The sequence below is a fragment of the Planococcus citri genome, chromosome 3 (assembly GCF_950023065.1).
Source record: "Planococcus citri chromosome 3, ihPlaCitr1.1, whole genome shotgun sequence".
NCBI lineage: Eukaryota > Metazoa > Arthropoda > Insecta > Hemiptera > Pseudococcidae > Planococcus > Planococcus citri.
In genome coordinates, this window is record NC_088679.1 from 35,224,667 (window position 1) to 35,245,434 (window position 20,768).

The 20,768-nt window shown below is 30.7% G+C and overlaps 2 protein-coding genes across 2 annotated transcripts in view; both read left to right on the forward strand.

Annotated features, from left to right (window-relative positions):
• LOC135841489 (nephrin-like) overlaps positions 1-20,768 on the forward strand; it is a 216,152-nt gene that overhangs the window by 132,254 nt on the left and 63,130 nt on the right. The gene's annotated exons all lie outside the window — the stretch shown is intronic.
• LOC135838500 (uncharacterized) lies at positions 3,973-5,524 on the forward strand. Its single transcript, XM_065354162.1, has 5 exons — positions 3,973-4,110; positions 4,223-4,387; positions 4,596-4,793; positions 4,895-5,101; positions 5,314-5,524. Exons 1-5 carry the CDS (start codon positions 4,084-4,086, stop codon positions 5,332-5,334), a joined length of 618 nt encoding a protein of 205 aa, XP_065210234.1. The 5' UTR covers positions 3,973-4,083; the 3' UTR covers positions 5,335-5,524.

Consider the following 20,768-nt stretch of genomic DNA (forward strand, 5'->3'; position numbering starts at 1 on the left):
GACTTAAATTGCTTACGGTTCGTAATGTGCAATACTGCAATTACGAACCGTTTGTTGCACATTAGCAACTCGGAAGGGTAGTCAGTGGTTTACCAATGTTCGGCACGCGTCATATTTTTATGGCTGTGAGGCTGTGTGGCGCCAGCCGATATTACGTTTTTTAACAGATTTTAACTTTACGTATATTTTGCCTACATGTGTCATCACAATATTTCCTTTCTCCCAAAAAAGTGACCACACTTTTCCCAAAATTCAAAAAGAAATTTAATTTCCCAAAATTTGCCACACTTGAAAAAAAAATTTGACTATGGAATAGATTGTGAAAGGGGACAAGGGGGGGGGGGGGGTAATTTTCAATTTTAGAAAGTTTCCATTCCGTTTATTATCATTTTTTCAATTTTGTCTTTTACCCAAAAAAAAAAATATTAATAAATAAATATATTTCCCCAAAAAAAAATTAAAAATGGGACAAGATACTTGATTATGAGTCCAGAGTCTGTTTGCTTTTTGTTTTTTCTCTAAATTTATGATATACAAGTAATAGAGGTATACATTAAAAAAATTTTTTTTTTGTTGGTTAGTATAAAAAAATAATTATACATAGAAAATGTTATTATAAAAAATGGTATTATGAAAAATAGTATTATAAAAATCAAATTATAATAAATCGAAGTATAAGAAATCTAAACATAAAAAATCTAAATATAAAAAATCTAATTATAAAAAATAGGAATGTAAATATGAGGTATTATGAGTAGAGATTTTTTTTTTTTTTTTTTTTTTTTTTAAATGAGTATTAAAAAAAATACACATGAAAATACTTAAAAATAATGACTAGAGACACTCAGATCAATCTTAATTCAAATTTCATATATTTATTAATCTATTTATGCTCTTTCTTTTCATTTTTTTCTTTTTTTTTTTTCATTTTTTTCTTTTTTTTTTTTCAATTCTCTTTTTTTTTCTTCTTTTTTTTTTCAATTTTTTTTTTGTTTTATGCATTTTTTTTCTCTTTTTTTTTTTGTTATTTATACATAAAATTTTTTCTAAAAAGATATGTAAAATTATTTTAACAATATTTTTTTAAAATTAATACACTTAAAACAATTAACCATATTGTAAAAATAATACTGCTAATAGTATGTCCTCCATACAAGGGAGTCTGAATATCATTTAAAATTATATCTCTTAATTTGTTTTCAAATATTTGGGGGTTTTCTTTAATATTAAAAGAGGGGGTTTGTTCCTTCCAATTTTCATTAAAAATTTTTGTAATATTTTTAAATTTTAAGGGACTAAAGGGGTGAAAATCTATTTTGCTATTATCTAATTTAGTCCATTGCAAGGGAAGCAGTCTGTTTAGATGTAAGATATTTTCAGAAGTTTTTATGCAAGGAAATCCTTGTGGGATCAGAATTTGGGTTTCCTCATCAGTTTTTAAAAGTAATTCAAAATCACAAGGGAGTTGAATTTTTATTGCACCAGATTGATTATAATTTATCTCTAAAGGAATAGTATCTGATTTTGAAGAGTTGTGAAGGAAAAGAAATTTTTGAGGATTGGAAATGATGTAAATATTTTCTTGAATTTTTCTAATTATTGTTTTTGAATGCATGTGCTCACATTTAAAATTGCACACTGTATTTAATTCTTGAAGTTGTTTTCCAAGGATTAATGATTTTGCACATTCTGGTGATTCATAGGTGGAATCAAAGTAGTCCAAAAAACATAACTGTCTTGAAAGATCACATTTTTTTAATGCTGTTCCTGTAATTTCTCTGATGATTTGTTTTCCAGAATCAAAAGCAATTAGCATTTGCTCAGTGTTCAGAATACAGAGCTCTTCTTTATTTCTGAAGTAGATTGGAGTATATTTGAATAATTTCCAGTCTGAATTAATTTTTTTCAAAGGCACTCGAATTTCTAATAAAATCTGCTGTTCTGAAATTTGACAATGTGTGATACTTCTGGTATAGTATTCCAAAATTTCTGAAGTAGGTATGGCTATGGTGTAATTAAATTTTTCAATATTGGTTTTCAAAACTTCAATGTAATATTTCAAGCTTTCTGGAGAGATAATTGATGATGGAAGCTTGTGCTCTTTACAATGTTCAATAATGGATGAGAAAAACGAATTATAGAATGTTTTCTCTAGAATTGATATTAGTACTGGATATGTGGATCTATCTGCTGCAAAAAGGTCTGCAAATTTTTCCAAAGTGGTAGAGAGTGTGTCTATTGTTTGAGTTATCATTTCAATATTTGCATGAATTAGTTTAGAGAATGATTTAAGTTCTGTGGAAATATTGAAAATATCTGCATGTGTTTCAATTAAGGCTTCTTTTAAATTTTTATAATTGGCTGTTAATTCTTGCTGGTTGACAAATAATGGGTAGAGATCATCTTTAGTGACTACATCACAACAAAATTCTAGGAAATTACCATAAAGTTTTCCTAGTAGAAATGATCTTTTTCTTCTTGAATGTTCATTTAATATTTTTGCATCAAAACGAGTTTGTTGAAGTTGATTATCAATGAAGGAGTCCAATCTTGTCAGTGCTTTGTAGAAATCATGAGTATAGGTGCATTCATCTTTCATTTCACAATTGGTATTGGGAGGATATTCATAGGAAGAATTAGTAGGATTACTATTCGGAAAAGTATAATTTAAGATAAATTTATAGGGAATGGATTTTTCATAGACAACTATATTTTCAATTTCAGATATAAAGGATCCAGGAATAATTTCAGTGAATAGGTTTTCAGTAGAAGAAATTTTGAAAAGAGAGTAGAATACCAAAAATGTCAACATTCTGGAAATTGAAAGAAAAGACAGAAAAAAAAATTGTTAAGTAAAGAATATTAAAAAGTTTTTAAGCAGCAAAAAAAATTCAAAAACAAAAGTTTGGAAAGAAAATAAAAATAATTGGAAAGAACAAAAATGTGGGGGGGGGGTATTTACAAAAAGGTCAGCATCCTGAGGGGGGAGATTTTCAAAATATCATTAAGTCATATGTGGGGGGGGGGGTTAAAAATACTTACATACAAAAAATTGAAAAAAAATTAATATTTCAAAGACTTGAAAAAAAAAATTTGGAGATATCAAAAAAAAATTAATCAGCTCTCAAATCGTTTATGTTGATCTCTGTTCTAGAAATTATTATGTCATACATATTTAAAGCGTATGGCAATTCATCGTAATAAACGTATACATTGTAGTCTAGAATTGACAGCATCTTTTTAATTAATTTGATGACGGTTTCGATCGGATCATTCACTGAAATCCGAATTGGGCCAATAGGCGCTATGGTTACTTTCGACTCATCCCAGCGGAATCTACTTCCGCAATATACAATTGGAAATGTGTTTCTGTCATGTATAAAAATGTCAACGAATGCTGTCACACTTTTTTTTGCAATATTTGAGATTTCAAAAATTTGTACCATCTGAAAAAAAATTGAATTAATTAATTTGTTCTACCATGTATAAGTAATTTTACCAAGATGTTGTGTTTCCATGCTATGCCAGAGAAAGATAACAAAGTATTTGCCTACACCTTGTATGTATTATGGTGCGTGAGGTTTTTCCAAAACAATGTAACTGGATAACTGGAGAAGGTAGAAAAGATATGGAATTTTGCTAAAAGATAAGATTTGTTTCCATATCTGGAGGTTTGTCAATGTACAGTACGTACTTCTTATGCTTGCTTGTTTGAGGTGTTCAAAGGTGTATTGTGAACCAGAAAAAAAATCTTGATTTTTATCAGTTTTGTGTGTAAAATTTTTGTGAAAAGTTGATATATTTTTTTTATTTTATTTTCTTATTTTATTCCTTTTTAATTAATTTGAGTTACAATGGATTCTCAGAACAATGACTTTCTTGCTGGTAAGTGAATTTTTGATTCTATTTTTATCATTAAATTGGTGTATTTTTTTTCAAAAAATTGTAGGGGGGAATAAATTTTGATTATAATTTTAAGGGTTTTCGTGTTAAATAAATAATTATGGAATTTCTCAATTTTTAGGTTTGAATGAAATAGATTTTGAAAGTGAGGAATTTCAGCCTGTAGACTTCATCCAGGAGATGACAAATGCTGAACAACCAAATGAGGTATGTTTTTTGTTGATTTAAAAAAAAAATTTTTAAAGAATAATTCACATTTTTTTTTTTTGATTTTTGAGTTTTGATACCTTTACTTTTTTTTTTTTGGTTTTGTTTGTAGACAAGTTTAAATGCTATGATCCTCGAATTGGAAATGCCAAAAAATTCCACCGTGGAGCCCCAGATGGAGCCGCAGATGGAGCCCCAGGCGGGACCATCTAGCATAAATTTAGTACCAGAGCCTCAGATTGCTGAACCACAGGCAACTGGACATCATTTTGTTGAGGTACAAATAATTAATAGAATTTTCAAAAAGTAATTCAAATTTTCGAATTAGAATACTTCCTATTATTATTTTTAAACTTTTTTTTTGTTGAAAATTTCAAGTTCAAAATTCAAATTATTTCCTTAAAGTTTGGCAAAAAATCAAAATTTACGTATTTTTTTGTGTTTTGATTAGCTTTATTTATTAATTTTTATTTCAAAATTTTCAGGTTCCTAGGTCAAATAGAACTGTTGATCAATTCAGATTTCCACTACGACATTCATACTTGAAAGCTGATGGTGTTACGAAGGGATTCTTAACACATAATGACCCTAGGGCCATGTGTGTTGATTACGAATTAGGCTTTAACAGCCCATGTATGTCTACACGGTGCTGGTTTTATAATAGCCACTTTTGGTCTATTCATGTAAGTTGGGAAAAAAAAATTTCATCATTTTTTTGTCTAAAAAAAATCATATTTTTGACACTTTTTTGTAACATTTTTTTTTTTTTTTTTTGTATTTTCAGAAGGACTTAATGGAAACAATAAAAGTTCGGTTCGAAGGAGGTATGGTGAATATTAATGTAATTCAGGTCCATCCGCAGTTTAAGATATTATTTCCCTTTACTTATCAAAACTATGTGGATCTCAAAAGAAATATCATTAGATTTGGGCCATCCTATGATGAATGTTACTTATGGTTACCTACGAGATCACTGGAAACGTCACCATTGGTATTTATTTTCCTTTTTTTTTTTTTTTTTTTTTTTTTTTTTAAATTTAGAATTTTGTTTTCGAAGTTTTTATGGTTTTTTTTTTTTTTTTGTCATTTGTTTTTTCCAAAAAAAGGTTCTTTTATTTGTTTATTTGATTTATTTATTTTTTTCAATCACGATTTTTTGTTTTGTTTCATTTTTATTGAGGTATTTGTTTTTGTAATTTTCAGAGGCACCGTTCAAACGTTTAAGTTGATATCAAGCAAGTCCGAAGAAAGAGTGAGAAAAAAAAATTGTAAAAAGTAATTTTAATTAACCTGTAAAAAAAAAGAAAAATATTAATTTTTGTACAGTTATTAGATATGTATGTATTTAAACTAATTGTTTTTTTTTTTGTTTTTTATACGTATTTTTATAGAATAAATTATACAATAAGAAAAACTACTGTTTGTTATTCATGGGGACAACCCAATATATTTTTTGAATGTTTTTTTTTGTAATGAGCTCAATTTAAAGATTTCTGAATATTTTCTGCTGAAAATCGTCATATTTCACAATTTATTGAATATTTTGAGCAGTTTTAGGATCGGAAGATCGCAAATGTCATGTTCACAGTCGTTTTTTGATGATTATGATTTGCTGATTGATGGAATGACGAATTTAAAATTAATGATTATGAATTGTGCTCATCAAAACGAGTGAAAACGATACCCATTTGTATTTAAATTTTCAAGTAGGGTATATGAATATTTTGGAAATGTTTCATTCCAAAGAAAAATCGAATATAATTCCTATTCAATAGGTACTTTACCTTGAATGAGAGCATATTTTGGGTTGCCCTACTTATAATTAAAAGCTACCTATGTACATGCTTGATATAATAAAAAACTAGCATAAAAATATTGAAAAAATAACATAGCAAAAAAAGTAGAATTTTTCATTTTTCCATTTTTGGTTTCATTGCCCAGGTTTCAATAATAATTCCGGCAGAATTCGTTCGTTTGAAATTATTACATCGAAAACGAAAATTTTATTTGGCACAGTTATGAAAAATACATAGGCTTCAATGCCTAAATAATAGAAAAGTTTGTTCATTGTCCTTTGAACATCGTCAATTTCATCCCAGGTCACATTAAAGAAGGGTACATGGTACCCTGCAACGTCTGGGTGCGCAAGATCCCATGTATCATGGTCATCGTAGAAAATAATGGTCTGTTTTTCTCTATGTACGTAATGATTGACCAGTCTCATTATTTGAGCTTTGGTGGCTTGACTTAACGGTTCAGGTTCATTGTAAGGAATCATCTGAAGGATAGAAAGAGAGGAGAGTAAAATATTGACGAATCGTTCATATTGTTACACCTTGGTGTTAGTTGGTTAGTGGGTGAAGTTAAAAATAGAAAATCACGTGCATATGTTCACTGAAGGTTAGTAAACAGTGAAGAGAGAGAAAGAGCGAGAGATAAGGATAGCTGCGAGGTTATATTGGTTAAAATCACGTAGCAGGTAACAGTACTATAAAATCAAAGCAAGATTTTTTTCTCAAGCTTGCTGTTGGAATATTTTACGTAATTTTTTTGTCAAGTTATGTACGTTCTCTGCTAAGAAATTTCTGAAGTGGTCAGTGTTGAAAATAGAAGTGATTATCGCCATAGAAAAATAATTACATTTGTCAGTGACAAATTATTGGTCAGAAAATTGATAAAAATCGCATTATTGGTCAGATATATTTTTTTGTAAATTTTCATTCTGCTCAGTTTTGATTGGATGTTTGGAAAAATGTGATACCTATACTGTGTTTCTTTTTTAAGGAAACGTCTTCCTGGGCCCAGTGGAAAACTGCACAGATTGATCACGAAATTTTTGAGAATTCTCAATATTTCCCCTATTTTCGTTTTTGATATTTTTCTAATCGTCTGACATGTACAATCTCACGTTTTATTTTTTTCTTAGTTTCATACTCAACTTCATAATTTAATGGAGAAAATTTATGTAGAATTTTAACTGGTCCTAGATAAGTAGGAATGAATTTTCCTTTAATAGGATTTTGTAAAAGTGCTGTTTCGCCTACCTTGAAAATCAATTCCTTATGCTTTTTGTCATAATTTTTCTTATTAATCAGCTGATTTTGCTCAATTAAAGATGGTACCTTTTTCCTAATTTTATCCAATTGTTCAATTTCTTCCAGTCTTCCTTTCATAGATGATGAATTAATGGATAATTTATTATCTATGGGTAAATTGGGATGTCTCCCATACACTAGGAAGTATGGAGATAATTTATGAAAATTTGATATAGGCGTGATATTGTATGTAAAAACAATAAATTTGACCAGTTTTGACCAATTTGATTTTTCATCGTTTACATAGTATGCTAGGGTTTTACATAACGAATGGTTCAATTTTTCAACTGCTCCTTGAGTAGTTGGGGAATAAGTGGAACTAAAAATTAATTTTATTCCAATTTTGGAGCAAAATTCCATAAATTCTTTATTATGAAAATGTTTACCATTGTCACAGGTGATTTTAAGTGGACATCCAAATTGACAAATTAGGTCATAAATAAAGTCAATAACTGCCGAAGCGTTTGCTGATCCTGTTGGTTTAGCGAAAGCCATTTTTGTGGACTTACACGTTCCCACTAAAATGTAAGATTTTCCTTCACTTGTGGGAAGGGGACCAACAAAATCAATTTCAATATGGCTTAATAAATCACATTCTAACACTTTGATTGGTTTTAAAAGTCCAGGTTTTGGTCCTGGTTTCAATTTTCTTAGCTGGCATTCATGACATGATTTTATAAATTTTTCAACATCTTTGGTTAAATTTTGCCAGTGAAATTTATTTTGCAATTTTTCAATAGTTTTTCGAATTCCAAAATGTCCTCCGCCTATAGCTTTGTCATGATATGAGGCAATTATTTCGTTAATTAAATGGGATGGTATTATGATAAGATTTTGTTTGGGATGTTTAAGTTGGAGAATTCCTTCAGGACTTAAGATATATCTACGACTAATTTTTTTGAATTTATTCAATTCAGATGATGGAATTTCAATTGTTTCATTTTTCAATAAAGAAATTAAATTTTTACAAAAATTGTCTTTCATTTGCTCAGCCACAAAATTTTGGTTGGTTGAAATTGTGTTAATTTCAATTCTGCTTAAAAAATCTGGGACAACATTATTTTTACCAGGTTTGTGTTTTATTTCAAAATCAAATTCTGAAAGTTTTAAAATTAGTCTCGCCATACGAGAATTTGGTTCCTTCATTTTTCTATAATGAATCAGGAGGGCATGATCAGTAAAAACGAAAAAATGTTTACCAAATAAATATTCTCGAAAGTACAAAATTGTTTCAACTAAAGCTGTTAATTCCAGGTCATAAGTGCACAATTTTTTCTGTCGTGGTTGAAGTTTTCTACTGAAATAGGCAATAGGATGGATTTTTCCATCAAGTTCATTTTTTTGAGAGATGACCCCTCCAATGGCTATATTTGAAGCGTCTGTTTCTACTATCGTTTCTCTAGATTCATTATAAATTGCTAAAATTGGATCATTAATTAGAGCTTTTTTGAGAAATTGAAATGCTTTTTCATGTTCCTCTTTCCAAATAATTTTATCTTTTTTAGCTGGGTTGCCTTTAGTAAGATCAGATAGGCAGCTTGTAATACTTGAAAAATTTCTAATAAATTTTTGATAATGAGAACACATTCCTAAAAATTGTCTCAATTCAGTGACTGTGGTTGGTTGTTTAATTTTTCGGATACTTTCAATATTTTTTTCAATTGGTTGGATCAAAGTTCCATTAATTTTATGACCTAAAAGGTTCACTTCTTTGAAGAAAAATTTGCATTTTGATGTTTTTAATCTCAATTTTAAACGATCTAGTCTATTTAAAGTTTCTTTTAAATTTTTTAAAGCTATTTGAAAAGAACTGCCAAAAACACACAAGTCATCCATGTATGCAACTAATATTTCATATAAGAGGTCATGAAATTCAGAATTTATAGCTTTACTAAAAGCTGCAGGTGAAAGCATTAAACCTTGAGGTAAACGAGTAAATTGATATAATTGATTATCTACAATTATTGCTGTTAAATATCTGCTCTTTTTAGCAAGTGGTATCTGATGGAAACCTGCATTACAGTCAAGTAGACAAAAATATTTTGATCCTTCCAAGGCCATGATAATATTTTCGATTCGAGGGACTGAATTATGGTCTGGATACAATTTTTGATTAATTTTTTGAAAATTACAAAGGAAACGATATGAGCCATCTGGTTTTCGTAATAAAAAAGCAGGGGAACAATAATGTGAAGTTGATCTCTCTAGAATGCCATTTTTGAGCATTAATTTTATCTGCCTATTAATTTCGCGCCTTTCAATTGGAGATAATTTATATCCCCTTGACACAACAGGTGTATTGTCTTTGACCTGTAGGACATATTCTGGGATATTTGCTCTTTCAATGTTGGTTGGGTCAGTCGAAAATAAGTGCAAATAATTTTTTAAAAGGGAGAGGACAGCCTGTCTCTGATCATTATTTAAATCTGGAGAAATTTGTAATTCATTTTTTTCAGAATCGAATAATCTAGACATATTATTTGTATCAATTTGGTTAATTTGAACTATGTCATTGACATTATTTTCAGGTAAAGTTTGCGTAAATGTGCCAATATTTTGATTTCTTCGGATAGTTTGTAGAGAATGAGTAAAATTTCTCAAGTTCATTGTCAACGTATTATCGTACATTTCATAGTTTACAAGCTTTGTGCCTGTTCTGTTGACAAAAATGTTAGTGTGCATAAAAATACCTCGAGTCAGTTGTGTTGGGGTTATTGTTATTGTAAATGTACGAGTTTGTTTCCCAGCAATCGCGATATCTGCAGTAGCGATAAGTTTATTATGCAACAACATGACGGGTGTTTGTTTATTTATCAACGAGAGCCATTTATGATCCATTGGCAAAATCAATTTATTTGGATAATTTCCTAACGAAAACGTATTTTTACTGAAGTTAATTATGGCTGAATTTTCAATGAAAAAACTGATACCTAAAATAAAATCTGCATTCAAATTTTCAGCAACGTATACTGTAAGAGAAAATTTTATATTTTCAATTTGAACTGAAATATTCATTTTACCTATAATAGGTAGGGAAGAACTATCTGCTGTTGAGACTTCTAGATCAGAAGGAGATAAATTTTTGAAGTCTTTTAAAATTTTATTTGACATCAGTGATACATTACTACCTGTATCAATTATAGCTGTATATATTTTATTATTGAAAATAATTTTGATTTCAAAATTTTTTATTGTAAATGGATTTTTTTGAATACAGTTCGTTTTGGTTTTTGAAAAATTTGAGTCAAAAGAAGATATTTCCTCATCACTGAAATATTTTAAATCGGAATATCTATTTAGATTAAAAATGAAATCAGTTTTTTGAAATTCGTTCAAGAAAAAATATAAAATTTGTGATGAGGTATCTTGACCAAAAATTATTGGCGTTTTTTTTTGTCATTTAATCTGCATTTTTCTCGGATATGGCCTACTTTTTTGCATAGGCTACAAAAATCTCTTCGTTGTGGTCTTGATTGTGGTTGATTTAGTTGATATGATTGATTTGGGTTTTGATAAGGTCTAGGTCCATATGACCCAAAACAAAAAGGTTGATTTGGACCAGGAGATATTTGTCTAAATGGATGAAATCCAATTTGACTTCTTTGAAAATTGATGCGAGGAAATGGGGGAGGTGGAAACATAAATGGGCGAGGAGGAGGTGGTGGGGGACGATAAGGTTGACGTTGAAAAGGTTGTGGTCCAAAAAAGAAGGGACGAAATGGTTGAGGTCGAAAACGTTGAGGATAAAAAGGTACTGGGCGAAAGGGGAACCTATTTGGGGGGGTGGGATTCTGTTGAGGAGTAAACTTGGCTATCGTAGCATAATTATTTTCATGTTTTATATCGAGGTTATTTATTGAATCACATAAACTATCGACATTCGAATTTTTGAGCATAAATAGCTCATTTTCTACTTTTTTAAGCCTTGATTCCTTATCCTGATTTTTCCTATAATTTAAAAGATTTTCCGTGCATTCGTACTTTTGTAAGTTTGCCCTAATTTTTTCGACAGTTGAATTATCCAAAAGTGAAATTGCTTTATGAATGTCAGATTGTAAACCTTTTAAAATGTGTTTACATTTAACTGATTCTTCCATATTAGGGTTGACACTGTTACAGAGATTCAAAATGTCAGTAAAATATTGTAGTAATTTTTCATTATCATTTTGAAATCTGGTCATTAAGATATTTTCATTAGCTTCTTTCTGAGCTTTTTCATTGAAGGCCTCTAAAAATTGTGTTTTTAATTCGGAATATTTTGTTTTTTGATTGGGAATATTTCTAAAGACTTCCAATGCCAATTCCGAAAGGTACATTGGAAGTACTTTAGCTTGATGCTCGTCGCTCCAATTATTTGCTTTGGAGCATAATTCAAAGCTGTCAATAAATTTATATAGGTCATTATTGAGACCAGAAAATTTTTCGGGATCATAAATTTTTTCTTTTTGCGTTGTCATATTTTCGGTTTGAACTCTTTTACTAGTATAACAACTGTTTTGTCTTTTTACAAGACTAGCGTGAATATACCTAGCTGTCTTATTGTTTTTTTCAGATTCACCAATAAATGTTTTAATACAATTTCGAAAAGAATCTAGAGTCAATTTTTTTGGAAAAGTCAAATTTAATTTTTTTATCAAATATTCTGCTTCTGCTACTGATAGACAATAGATCCAACTGATGGATTGGGGAACTGATAATGGACTAGTTGGAGTAGATTTTTCTTGGTTTTGTTCTTGGGTTGGGGAATTTTCTTTCGATTCAGGGGATTCAAAATTTGATTTGTCAGAGTCGGATTCGGAAGTATTTAATACGTTTTCTTCAGGGGATGGAGCACTATTTGGTGATTTTTCTGATTCGGGGTTGAAAATTGTGGAATTGCCACCACTCATGAAAAATAAAGGAGAGAAACAGAAAAAATTCAATTTAGATCTGTTTCATCAAATCTGAATTGCAAATTTGGCTGATACCAATAAATGTCGTCAGAATTTTCAGTTTTTGGTAAAGTTTGTCTTTTTGTTATCTGTAATTCAACGTCAATAGTTTTAGTTGTCTTTTTTGGTATTTTGTTCGGTTTTGTGTTATGATTTCTCTTGTATTCGTAAAAGTACAGTTCAGTATCTGAATTTTCAAAAATTAATTTTGAAGGAGCGTTTTTGTTTTTGTTTGATTTTGAAAAAAGATTTCTAAAAAACTTAATAATAGCGTTCATTATATGAAATAAGCACACATATTTTTAAATTGGAAAAAAAAAAGCACAAAAAAGCACAAAAAAAAAGCAATTATTCTGAGAAGATAAAATGAAAATATAATATAGGATGAGAAATTACCTTGAAAATTGAATTGAAAAATTGACTTGAAAACCACTTTCCAGGAAGTAATCGTCTGTTGACCTTCAAGAAGAACTTCTTCACAGATTCGGACACGAAAAACTTCAGGAAAATTCGTTGAAATTCGGGAAAATTCGTTGAAATTCGGGAAAATTCGTTGAAATTCGGGAAAATTTGTTGAAATTCACAAAAAAATCTCCGATGAAAAAATTCACGTTTTTTTTAATTTTACAGATTCGGACACAAACAACTTCACAAAAATTCGTTGGAATTCGCGAAAATTTGTTGAAATTTGATTAAAAAAATTCACGTTTTTTGATTTTACAGATTCGGACACAAGAAACTTCACAAAAATTCGTTAAAATTTGTAAAAATTCGTTGAGATTCACCAAAAAAATCTCAGATAAAAAATTCACAACTTTGATTTAAAAAAAAATTCCAGTATTCAATTACGTTTATGACAGGAAAAAAAAATTCACGAATTCAAATTCGGTAGATATGAGAAGAAAAATTCAATTGAAACTTTACTAAAAATCACGAAAATTCAAATAATTTGCCGAAAAAATTCAAGTATTCAATTACGTTTTGAGAAAAACGATTTTTAATTTAAAATCACGAAAATTCAATTGATTCGCGAAAGCTTTCAAAGCTCTTTTTTCGTTGGGCGCCAAATTGTAATGGGTCTTATGGACCTTTTCAATTAAATGATTGACGAACTGAATAATTAATACTTTCACTTTATTTCACGAATTTAACACAAGTATATACAGAAACAATAAGCTTAAACCGAAGCTAAACTTAAGACTTTCGTCTACAAGATAGAAAACCGAATCATACCAAACCCTGGACTCACCAGAGTATTTGTAGGGAAAAATCATCATGTAAAGGGTTGGCTAAAAGACATTTTGACTTAAATTGCTTAGACATTTTGACTTAAATTGCTTACGGTTCGTAATGTGCAATACTGCAATTACGAACCGTTTGTTGCACATTAGCAACTCGGAAGGGTGGTCAGTGGTTTACCAATGTTCGGCACGCGTCATATTTTTATGGCTGTGAGGCTGTGTGGCGCCAGCCGATATTACGTTTTTTAACAGATTTTAACTTTACGTATATTTTGCCTACATGTGTCATCACAATATAAATCGTAAATAATTAATGTGAAACGTTTAGAGATTGATATTTTTAAAGCCTAGTACTATGTATATTTCGGTAGTAAACGTGACACAAATTAGTAATAAGTCCTCTTGTAAACGCACAATATTTCCAAAAGGTGTACGCGAATATTAAAGAGAAAGGACGTGGAATGTTTTAATTGGTTATCTCACGTTGCTTCGTACAATAGGTAACCATAACCGATTACGGCTTTGATATTCATTATACAGCACTTTTCTCCTTAAAATAATGTGTACACGAATACCAAAACATCTTAAACGCTCCCAAACACGTCGTATACTACATATAATAATTCTATAATCAAATTCGCACGAGTTGTTTGAACTTGAAAATATGCGGCACGCGTGCATACGAATTGGTACAACGATTGCCAGAGTTTGAGTCTCAAGTATGTAAATTCAATAAGATATTTCCACTGAGAACTGGGAATTTTTCCTGCTCCTTTACATCGAAGTTTAAATTTCAGTATTTACTCGGGTATAATACGATGCACTGGTATTAGGTATGTAAGTAGTCTAGTTTATACAAAGAGACGAGCATATGGAAAATTGCTATTACAAGCTCGAGAATTAAGAAATGACGTTTTAACGTTTACCAAGATTCGGAAAAGTTTTGAAAAATTCAATTTAAATACTCGAGGTATTTGTTCATTTGATTACCTAAGTAGAAAGAAGTCGACGTGATTTTTCATCGAGACAATTTTTTCCATCTAATTCAAGGACAAGTGTAGTCTTTTTAAAAGTTTATATTCGGTGGATTCAATCGTATTAGAATTTTTTATGTTTGGAAAACAAAAAAAAATATGTACTTACGAGAAAAAAATCGCAATTGCGGAATTGAATTCGCTTTGAGAAATCCATCTCTAAGGGAAAACATGCCTTTGCCAGTTCATAAACGAGAAAACTAATTAAGTTGCCTCTTGACATTCGCAATGCAGTGTTTGTTGTAGAACTACAACTATTTGACGAAATAATTTATACGAGTTAGTTTGACGAATAAAATTTACTTTTTGCAAAAAAAAATTACATTTGAAGAATAAATTGAAATTTTCAAAGTTTCGAATGCGTTTGACGTTAGGTAACTTCCTTAATTGAATTTTCTATATACTTTCGTCGTATCTTTCTGTTTTTTTTTTCATTCTGTAGTATTTTTTTTAAATGACTCGCGACCACGTCGGTTTGTTTTGTCCTTGAAACAAAAACAAACAAAAAAGAAAAAAAACTGGACAACTAGATATTTCACAAAGAACAACGTAATGAAGATTAATTTTGATCAAACGAGTAATATAGGTATCTAATAAATGAAATTTCTGATAGGTTTTTTTTCACTAAGCCAGAGGGATCAGTTGCTGCAAAGTGAAAAAAGTTCATCGATCTTGGCATGGTAAATTTCATAAAACTCTTATCCGTAAATGACGTTTATACCGTGACTAAAGCGAAAACAAAGTTGCGAAAGTTGCAGCTTTGAAAATTAAGTCTGAAAGTTGAAGCTTATATCTTGAGACCAGCATCGCCGAAAATTCCTTTTCCATAAATGGCAGTTGTTCGTTACCTGCCTTTAGGAGTTTGATGAATACGTTTTAAAATGACTCCTATGATGAATTAATATGTATGGGTGGGTATACTTGACGAGCTTTTTCTTAACGCCAGTTTCTTAGTTTTCGCTAAAATCAATAAGATTGGTTTAGGTTTAGACGTTAGGACGGCTGTGAGGTATGAATTAAATTATCATAAAGTCTACCTTTATGAAAGCTACTAAAAACTATATTATACCTAGTTACTGTGAATTCAAAGTTTCTATTTGCGACTCCATTGCATAAGATAGGTAAAGGTATTCTATCGTCCGATTGTTTGGTTTTTGTTACCGTTGCAAGTGGTAATTTTTTACGCTACGATGGCCGTTTCGTATTTACAAAAATATTCTTTACATTTTGAGTAATTAATACTTGCCGTAGCTTTCATCTTTTTAATTAGACAAGCTTCTTAAAAAGGCTTGTAACTGGCAACCTTTTAAATATTAATATATTCTAAATTGTTTTTTCTCAAGTGTTAAATTATGCTTCCTATTAGCATAAATTTTTGCTGAACTATGCGAGAGTTTTACATTTCTGTAATCCTTAATCTTGTAATTTGAAAGGATAGCTTTTTGTTACACCAGCAGGTTGCCTTTCAGTTAGCATTTGAGTAATTGCGTGAATTTGTGGCTATTAGCCGTCTGTTCGAAGATGATAGGCAAGAATCCCTCCCCCTCCCTCTTCATATCCCTTTCGGGATTTTTTTCCGGTATACGCAGGTTAACGACGAAGAGAATTAATTAGCTCTTTTTTTCGGCGATTGTTATTAAGAGAGCTTTTTATGGATTTTACTTTCGTGTTTTATGGCTGTTTAGTTTTATCGAAACGATTTTTTAAAACTTTTTATCGATTTCGTATTTTTCTAATTGCGCTCTCGAGTGTAATTTACAAGGTTTCGAGTATTTTCAGATACGTTATTGGCGTAATAACGGCGGGTATATATTTTTTTATCTACGGCTAAGTACTGTGTTTTCCAAAAATATTTTCGTTCTCTTTGATCGAGTATCGGGGGTTTTTTCGGCTTCGATGAACGGAATGCGGAAATTCGCTATTTTTCGGTGTAGCGAATCTGTTCCCGATGCCAATAAAAGGCTTACGTTTGTTTTAATCTCAGGTATTTCTATAGGTACCTACACTTACCTATTTTATTTTATTTCCAGATGTTTTGCCAGATTCGTTTGTGCGTGTTGTGATTTGTTCGTGAATTTTATTTAGGTACCTAATTCGCTCGTTTCGTGTAAATATACATTTACCTACGTATAATATTTATTTAGGTATTCAAAATGAACCGATGTGATGTTGAAGCGAAGTATTAATGAATTGAACTGACTTTTAGCTCTGAAATCAGAAGAATACTCCAAAAATTGAATAACGAGAGAGATACCCCTAGGGGTAGAACATTTTTCAAACGCAACAAAGCTAAACTAAAAAGCATACAAAAATGTCTACATCACTACCTATAATTCTCAGGTCCTGTGAAGTGCATTTTTCGATTTTTGGTCCATTTTTTAAGATCTAATTTTGAAAAAAAAAATGTAAAAACAAAGAAAAAAAATCAAAAACAAAATGTCACCAAACATGTCATAGAAAACTGAAATTCGGTATGTACCCCATTTTGGATCCTTCCGAATCAATAGAAACGGTTTCGAGATATTTTCAGGAGTTCTGGAGCCTTCAGCAGGTTTTTGAAAGTTGAAGTTTTCACAAAATTATACACATACAGAGTTTCATAGATGAAATTTTTTCATATTCTAATTTCAGCGTGTCAAGTCAGATTTACGTACGTGGTTGATCTCAAGCCATTTTGGAGCTTCCATCCATGTTTCAGAAATCCCCAATTTTCAAGAAGTACTACAATAATTCTCCAAATTTGGTAGATAATTGGCATTTTAACTTAATTCTCCAAAGATTTACATCGTAAATTTGCAAAATTTTTTATATGTACCTGTTTTATTTGAACAAAAAATCCGAAATTATAATTATTTATGTCCTCTTTTTAACATGACAAGTCAATTGGAGATGATTTTGAGCAGTTTTGACGCCTCCAAGCAACGTTTTAAAAATTCCATTATCTCAAAAACATGTCATAAAGTGGCTTAAATTTATTTCGGTTAGTTGAAAAAAAAATATTGTACAAAACTATAAAATGAAAAATCTTTTGAAAGCGGCACAGCGGCTCAAGCTTGTGTCCAAACCATTCAGAAGGTCGAAAATGAAATCCTAATTCAAACATGAATTTTCTTCGTCGATTGGATCAGATTTTAATGTTTTTCATCAGTGTTTATCAATAGAAAACGAAGATGAGAGTTTAAAACACTTTTATTTTAATTTGGATAAAACGTAACTTTACTTGAAACATTATGAAGAAAAATTATAACTGTCTGAGAATGAGACATGATCATTAGCTTACAAAAAAAATATTAATATGTACCTAGGTAAAAGGATAAAAACGGACTTTGATGTCGGAAGTTGTGAAATAAAAACAGGAAGTTGGCGAAATAAAAAGGGAAAATTGGAAAAGAAAAAAGGGGACAAAGTTTTTAATTAAATAGGTAAAGAATAAAACAATAAAACATGCAATAATGTATAATATGGCGTAATAAAGCAATAAGGTGTAATAATAAGACGTATATTCATAACATTCCTTAGGGGGAGGTGGGTAAAATATTTTTAAAAAAAATAAATGATTAAAATAAAACAAATAGAAAACAAAAAAATATGAAGGAAAAGAAAAAAAAACTAAATTGAAACAAAATTTGAATAAAATTTAAGAATTGATCAGAAATTTAAAAAAACCAAATAAAATAAAATGAATAGAATAAAACTAATGCGTAATAATAATAAGGCATATTTAAGATAATCAGGGTTTCTCACACCTACTTAAACGTAGCTATATGTTGAACTTACGCTTATCACCCCGTGGACTTATGGCGTTTGAAGAACTGATGAGCGATTCTTCATCATTGGAGAAGTACATTACTTCATGTTTAATCAAGGCCATCAGGATTGGCTTAGGGATTATCCTGGGGTTGTAAATCTCGTTAATTATTAGGTAAGCTATTTTTTCGTTCTACGCGTTCCTTGAGATGTTGTAAATCCCTTTGAATAGATTCGACCTTATCTACCAAGGTACTTTGTGTAGCTTTTACTCTCGATATTTCTTGTATGGTAGTCGCTTGTATGGTAGTCGCAAAATTACTAATAATTATCTCGATCTGATGGTTTCTCTGGTAACAATTAGTATCCTCCATTCGTACTAATTGATTGAAATTATTCTGTAAGTATGTGTAGGATTTTGGATTCCATTTTGGTTTATCCGGATGCCATTCAAGTAAATTTTGATACTGTAATTCATTCGGTCCATTTTGGAAAAGAAAATAGGTAAATAAAAAATAAAAAAAAAAGAAACATAACGAGAATATTAATTTAGAAAAACGAACAATTGAACAGAAAACAATTAAGACACCACACAAAAGAGAACAGAGCACAAACAGTGATTTGGAAATTCAGGTAATGTAAGTATTTATAGGGAAAATTTATTGGGAAGGAAAGATTTCAGAGGAAATGATGTTTTTAGAAATAAATGATTTCCCTCGATTATCAATTTTAAGAAAGTCATTAATAATTATCATTTAGGTAATTAAGGTACGAGTAGGTATATTGAAAACAAAGTGCAAAGATTACATATTGTATAATTTCTTTACTTATCTCTTTGTATGGTTCACGACAAAAGGGACATTTTTCAGTAATTTGTTTGGCACATGCTATACAACATTTAACATGGCCACAAGGTAGGTAAACATTTTTTACAACTTGATTTTTTGTGGAGAGGAGGAGATCGCGTTACAAAACATTGTAATTACCTAGGCCTTTTTTATGTGTGACGTACCTACCTATTCAGTCACAGAAGAAAGAATCAAACGAAAAACAAGCCTGTATGAAGAAAAAATGCTTCTTGAAAATATTTTTTGAAATTTTTAGGGATCTTAATACATACCTATTCTTTCCTACAAAATGTTTAGTAATTCTTTGGGTCAGTGCCCTTTGAAAAAACCTACCTATTTTTTATTTAAAGCTCTCATAATCAAATTCACCTCCCTCCAGTCCAGAAAAACTCGCATCCAAGTTTAAAATCTTACAGTCTAGCTACAATTTTTTTTGCTTCTTTGGCTCGAAAACATAAAAAACGTATTTCAATAAAACCGAGACGCTACGTCATTTGTTTTTATTTGCATGCGAATTACAACACTAGTAGAACCAGCCGCAGTAAAACGATACATCATAGTTTACGTCATCGTTGTATAATGTTAACCGAGTAAATGTATATTAAAAAACAGGAAAAAGAACTTTTTTCAACTTTTCCACTAATAATGAGAAAGTTAACCGACATTACCCTGCGTATAAGTACACACGCCGAAGCGTCGAGCATCGTTCAACGAGAAAATATACAAACACCGCGTACGACCCCTAGCCCGGCTTCTTTCTTCGCGAAACTTACCGACGAAAAAACGTGTCAACCAGCACGCTACCTTATTTCTATCGAATGTGCAAATAATTACATAACTCCGACAAAAATTACTTTAAAATAACACATTTATCGTACCTCGAATGAAAACTTAACGCTGTGAAAGCTCGTATTTCCGATTATACTGGGAATATTGTGTGGGAGCTGAAAACATACCAAAAAGTATGAGGAGGTGTAAAAATTTATGAATTAATATTGCCCCCGTCGTCTGCTCGCGCCTTCGTCTCAGACTGGCGAAAGTTTTAGTACACCGACAAAAATTAAGTAAATAATCCCATCGTGTCAGCTTATATAATGAAAAAAAACCCTAAACCGCGCTCGAATGTAAATAAACAATCACTTCGAGTAAAGAACCTGGCGAATTAAGAATGGAGCTTTTTTTTACCCCTTTGCTCACTCTTCTTCTACAGTCTCGTTTCCTCTGCCTTACGTATATAAGCTAAACAAATACTTGGCATTTGCAAAACCATAATTACAACCGTATAATCCGCTAAGTTTCCATTTTTTTCCTCAACACCATCGTGTATAGGGTGTACTGCCTTTTTATCTTCGTTGTAAAAAGTAATATAAAATCCTGGCGGTTCCGCGTTCTCTGCCCTATTATCCTGCTACCAAACACGATAAGCGAAATAACAACCAAAACCAAGTATTCGCAACAACACCGAATTAACCACTTTATTTTTTTTGCTATCCGAGCACCGAGCGCCCGAGCGGTTAACGCAAGAGGAAATAATCTGGTCAAGGATTGGTGTTTTGATGAATTTTATGTCTTCAAGCGGAACAGCAACTAGAAAGAAAGACGAGCACGAGCTGTGCGCCAGGAGCGGAGTTACGAAACGCTACGTTTAACTATGTACGGACATACATAGAGATTTCATTCTTGGCCCGAGATTCTATACTTACTATTTCTTGTCTGATATTTTATTAAAAACGGATTTTTCGTCGATTGATATTTGGCAAAA

Coding starts and splice junctions, on each gene's coding strand:
- LOC135838500 (XM_065354162.1), top strand. CDS start 4,084: ATGACAAATGCTGAACAACCAAATGAG. Junction 4,388..4,595: donor CTGGACATCATTTTGTTGAG/GTACAAATAATT, acceptor CAAAATTTTCAG/GTTCCTAGGTCAAATAGAAC. Junction 5,102..5,313: donor CACTGGAAACGTCACCATTG/GTATTTATTTTC, acceptor TGTAATTTTCAG/AGGCACCGTTCAAACGTTTA.